Source organism: Mixophyes fleayi, chromosome 5, assembly GCF_038048845.1.
Source record: "Mixophyes fleayi isolate aMixFle1 chromosome 5, aMixFle1.hap1, whole genome shotgun sequence".
Lineage (NCBI taxonomy): Eukaryota > Metazoa > Chordata > Amphibia > Anura > Limnodynastidae > Mixophyes > Mixophyes fleayi.
Window position 1 is genome coordinate 165,476,152 of NC_134406.1, and position 6,000 is coordinate 165,482,151.

General features: G+C 37.9%; 1 protein-coding gene across 1 annotated transcript in view; it reads left to right on the forward strand.

Annotated features, from left to right (window-relative positions):
* LOC142158730 (pyrimidine-specific ribonucleoside hydrolase RihA-like) overlaps nucleotides 1–4,025 on the forward strand; it is an 84,795-nt gene extending 80,770 nt beyond the window's left edge. Inside the window, exon 7 of the mRNA XM_075212969.1 lies at nucleotides 3,377–4,025. Within this exon, the coding sequence (XP_075069070.1) occupies nucleotides 3,377–3,724 (348 nt within the window). The 3' untranslated portion in view covers nucleotides 3,725–4,025. The remainder of the gene's footprint in view (nucleotides 1–3,376) is intronic.
* Nucleotides 4,026–6,000: the final 1,975 nt, after the last annotated feature.

The following is a 6,000-nucleotide window of genomic DNA, read 5'->3' on the forward strand; positions in this document are numbered from 1 at the left end:
CTCTTGGAAAACTAATAAGCTCCTTTAGATTTCAGTATCATAAAATATGCGGATGATACACAAATCTATCTATCCTCTCCTGATCTTTCACCATCTGTGTTGTCTCGCGTTACTGACTATTTTCTGCCATTTCATCTTGGATGTCTTCTCGCCAACTCAAACTCAATCTTTCAAAAACTGAATTAATAATATTCCCACCCAAAACCATAAGCTTCCTGTCTGACTTTTCTATTACTGTTGATAACATGACCATAAATCCCACCCCGCAAGCTCGATGCCTAGGTGTAATCCTTGACTTACAACTATCATTTATTTCCCACATCAACTCTATATCTAAATCATGTTACATACACCTAAAGAACATTTCCAGAATACGCACATATCTCACACAAGACACTGCAAAAAACCTTAATTTATGCACTTACCATCTCCCGCATCGACTATTGCAATTCCCTCCTTACTGGTCTTCCCAAAATCAGACTTGAACCACTACAATCAATTTTGCACGCAGCAGCTAAATTGATTTTACTTGCAAACAATTCATCCTCTGCTGAGCTACTCTGTCAGTCTCTACATCGGTTGCCTATATTTCAACAAATCCAGTATAAAATTCTTCTACTAACATACAAGGCCGTCAACAAAATTGCACCGGCTCGATACCTCTGTTCTGCACAAGAACTGCGTCTCTCTTCTACTCTCATCACATCCTCCCATTCCCGTTTACAGGATTTTTTCGGGCTGCACCCACTTTGTGGAATTCCCTCCCTCGCACAGTAAGACTTTCCTCTAGTCTTCAAACCTTCAAGCATTCTCTGAAAACCCAACTCTTGAGGCAAGCTTATAATATTCCTCAACCAGCATCTTAATCTCCCTAGGTTACACTATTACCACCCTCTACACAGCTAGCACAAGACAACAACCATCTGACCAACATTTCTGTGTGACTGATCACACAGCCCACTGAATACTTTTTATCTTTGCATTCTAACTGGTCCAATGTGCAATATGATGTAGCACATGCCCCTGTGTTTCAAACTCCCATTGTCCCATAGATTGTAAGCTTGCGAGCAGGGCCCACTTACCAGGGGCCCCCCAGGCTAAAATTCACCAGCCCTCCCCTGCCTCTTACCTCTCTGTCTGTATGTATTGCCCAGTATTGTCTTATTAATGTTTCTTCCCAATTGTAAAGTGCTACGGAATAAATAAATGTTGATGATGATGATTTTCTGTTATTGCATTTATTTTGTATGACATTTATTGTATGTTTTTATTAGTTTCAAATCTCAGTAACTTTTTATATTAAATAGAAAATTTAATGTTTGTACTATTTAGTCTAACAAATTCAGAAGCTTTTTAAAGAGGGAAATGTTGTTTGGCTGTTTTAACCCTTTGAGTGATTGACTGTGTTAACAGTTTGAATGTTATGAATCTCTATCAACTCTAAATTAGGTTGTGCATTTTACATTTTCTCTCCTACAACACAAAATGAATTTTCCAGGTGCTAATTTGCACCCAGTAGCTGGACTGGATCTTAACTGTAACTTAGTTTCTAACGGTACAACAGCAGTAGCTGCACAAAACAATAGCTACACACACTTTCCCCAGCAGCAGGTACAGTTGTTATTCCGCTATCCTTTAGCAGCTTTTATGTTGTAAACTCATTTGGCCGGGCCATCTTTAACTTATGTTTCATTTCATTGTATGCAATTTGTTTGTGTTGTGCGAACCGCAATGTATAGAGCTGTGAAATAATAATGGCACAAATAAAGCATAGTAATTATAACTGCAAATTAGCTCATTTAAGTATATATGGATAAAGGATCCAGTAGTCAACAGACACTCTGGATAAATATTTTTTGCCAGTCATCCTCATGTGCTTTCTTCTTTTTTGTGCAAAATACTGCCTGCAGCAAGGAAGATTTTTGAAGTGCAGTCACGCTGAAAGGTTGGCTGATATATAAATTATATATATATTTATCAAATTTAGCACATGCAAAACTCATCTATTTCAGATCTGCAGACCCGTTTCTGTAAGCTTCACTTATCACATGATGTGTTTTTCTTTTCCATGATGTGTTCTGTGGTTTTTGGTTATAAATCATTCTGGATTTTAAGATAAGCTTTTGAGAAATCTCTTTTTATGGCACTATTACCTCTTTTATTATAGTTTAGAGCATATTGTGTGATTTTTGCTCTGTTCTCAAAGAAATAATTATTGACTACCCCCCACCCAAGACAAATACCTAGCTCTGGCAAAAATGCCAATAGTCACAATTCATAGGCCTGCTTGCACCAAATAATTTAGAATTGTATTCTGTACAATAACAACTATTTAAATGTGTAAACTTTGTTAGATATTGATGACACCACAGACTTCTTACATCCGGTTCACAAGAGCCTAATAGCCACTTTCCTTCCCTCATATCATGATACTGCCCATGTCAAATTAACTTTCTAAACACATACAGAATCCGTACTGCAATGGTATGAAAATGATAAAAAAAAATAGTCTAATAGCTTCATTGACAATTTTAGTCGTAGGTGACAACCAAATGAATGTACTAAATATAGAAGGTAATCTAAATTTAGATTCTAAATTGTCTAAATTAATATACAATTTAATATGTCAAAAAATGAAAAGTATATGTCAAGTCACTTTGCCATCTTCAAAATTTGAAGTGCCATTGAGACTATAGAATAGATTTCTATAGGTGAGCTTCAAACTTCACATATGCTTTGGTGAGCTTACTTACCATTCACCCAGTCTGAAACAACTATTAATGCAGCGATAAATACCTTTGTTATATCTGGTCTTCTAGCAGTGTGTTACTTTAAGCAATTAGAATTATACTATATTGGGCCTGATTCATTAAGAAAAGTAAGGCAAAAAAATTAGTACGTTTTCTCCTGGACAAAACCATGTTACAATGCAAGGGGAGCAAATTAGTTTATTTTGCACATAAGATAAATTCTGGCTGTTTTTTCATGTAGCACACAAATACTTGATAGCTTTATGCTTACACTGAAATTTAAAGTTGATCTAGAACATGCCTAATCCGAACTATAAATCTGTCCTTACCTTTTAAATTTACCTCCCCTCCAATGCAACATGCTTTGCCAATGTTTAAATTTACAAATTTTTTTTGCTTTCCTTTCCTTAATAAATCAGGCCCATTATGTGATTATTCTAATAGCTGGATGGCAACAATTATGATGAACATAGCAAGGAAGAACTATACTGTCAGGATGACTTCTCAGAGAACAGAGAAAGAATAGTTCATCACATCTAAACATATAACTTAGTAAAATATATGTTATTGTGAAGGTAAGAATAGCTTTAAGACATTTTATTACATAATCTTCTATGATCACACAGGAGTGGTATGACCAATGGGTGAACATGGGGACAAAGAAATCTGACTTTATAAAGAAGATCTATGCCCACAGCTTACAGTATTCCAGAAGTGAGAAGGAGGTAAAGGCTATAGTAGATGGGCCCGGATTTATTTCCTGTGACTCGTATGCTATGGCTGCAGCCATTGATGGCAGCACAGTTACAAAGGTCATTGAATGTGCAGTGACTGTGGAGCTCTGTGGAAAATTCACTCGGGGAATGATGGTGCTGGATTTAATTGATGATCTCAAGAAGAAAAATAAAGCCTTTGTCATTAATGGATGTGATATGGAAAAGTTTAAAGAGCTTATGGAGGCATCGGTCAAATAAAGATCACCTGATTTTGAAATGTAAGAAAAATAAATACGAGAACAATGAAATATATTGTCTTCAAGATATTTCAACATGATTAACACATGCTCTTGTCTCTTCTTATCACTAACCACATGTAAGCAAATCTTTATAAATCACAGAATAAACAATACTAAATAAGCTGTTGTTATTTGCATTATGTCTAACATTATGTTGCAATCCCTGTTATTGCTTAGGTATTGGTCTGCTTCCAGGGTACCCAATAATGTAATATGTAGATATGAGTAAAGAAATCAGTAATAAACAGTACAAGCTTTAATTGTCTTTTCTTATAGTGTTTAGATACATTTACATAATGTGACCCTACCAGTATATATACAATGTTACGAAGTTCACTGTAAATTTGAAAGTTTAAGATATACATTGTGTGATACTTTACATAAAATATCTAAATGCACAATCTATAGGACCTAAATGTAAACATTTAGTGTGGGAAAGAATTGCTCTAAAAAACAAATTTGAATAGAACAATATACAGTGAATCAAATATAGAAGAAGCATTCATACAAACCAGATTGATAGGTAGATAATTGAAAAATGCAAAATAAAAAAATACCAATCAATTAATGCAAAATCACAGTCCACCAACTTCATATCGTTCATAAACCGTTCTTCAAATTCAATGAAGCAAATTAAATCAAATATCCATAAACACTGGCATGCCCTCCTGAAAGACAACTCTCAAACAATCTCCCAGAAAGATACAAAGTTCTATAATGAAGAGCCCCCAACATTAAACAAAAATGAGTTAGCAGCTTTACACCATCCATATCACACAACTACACAAACTGGCTAGCAACAAAAAAAATGTATTACTGCAATCACTAGATAAGCTGCAAAACATGCACCTCCATTCACCATAAATAAAACTTAAATTTATATCCAACACCACCAAAGGTCCTTTTGAGACAGAAATATGATAACATGTGACAGCAAAGGAATCATCTACATGATCACCTGCCCTTGCAGATAACAATATATCAGTAGAACCATATAGGAATTAAAAATATACATATCTTAACACAAGAGATACACCAGGTTAGAAATGGAGACACATTAAAACTGAGGGAGGAATTCAGCCTGAGGGAATCTAAAAGCTGTGGTTTGGGGTACATAACCATTCTGGATTACTAAGGGTTAACAAAATGAGTAGATGTGGTAATGCTCACACATGTGTCATGAAGGGGCAGAGTCAGGGATCAGTTTATGAGGAGTGGGTTGGAGTTAGCTCACTCTCTTAGCCTAGAACAGTAATCCCTCCCTCCCTCCCATTCCCAAGTCCTGGTGCAAGTGTTCGCTACCTGATTGAAGTACAGTTCAAATGGCCATAAGATGCATGGGCCAGTCCTGTCAGTGGAGTGTGGTGCAGGGACTCGTGGATGAAGGCCGTGGTAGGTACTGGCTGTGGTCCAGCTCTGGATGTACCTGGGACCACATGTTGAGTGGCCTTGGTATGGTTCAGATGTCGAAAGCCGTGGTAGGTATGGGCTGTGGTTCAGCTCTGGATGTACCTGACACCACATGTCGATGGGCCTTGGTATGCTACGGATGTCGAAGACCGTGGTAGGTACGGGCTGTGGTTCAGCTCTGGATGTACCTGGCACCACATGTCGATGGGCTTTGGTATGGTGCGGGTGTTATGGTTCAACTCCGGAGGTAACAGGAGGCACTTGGTGTGTGAAAACGGCATGGTCTGGTGTCCTGTGGCTGGTGCAGCCTTTAAAGTGGCAGGTGAACACTTCATGGTATAACCAAGCACACATTTATGGTAGTCAGGTGTTTGGAACCCGTGCCCTTCGAAGAATCAGCTTAGGTTCGGTACAAGTACAACATTCCAACATTCCAACATTCCAGGATCCAGATAAGCAGTAACTAAAAACGCCAGCAGGTGGTGAAAGTGACAAGAACAGGTAGGAGAGACCAGGACAGTCTGTCAACTGTCGTGAATTTGGTGTGGCAGTCCCGAATTTGGGTGACTGTCCCGCTTAGTCAGGATTAGGACTGACTACAAGGACCGCTGGGTCCTGCTTAACACTGTACTGCTTGTGAAGGTAGAACTGCGTGCACCTAACAGTAGTGCACACAGTATTGCCTGTGTATTTGTTTAAAATTGTCTAATAACCATATTGCATCATAGGAACCTTAAGTGACCTGGGCCCCCCTGCACCTTAGACCTGCTCTGGTTAACATTTTCATCCTATGACAGAGATGGGCAGCAAACGGCACAGCAAGCC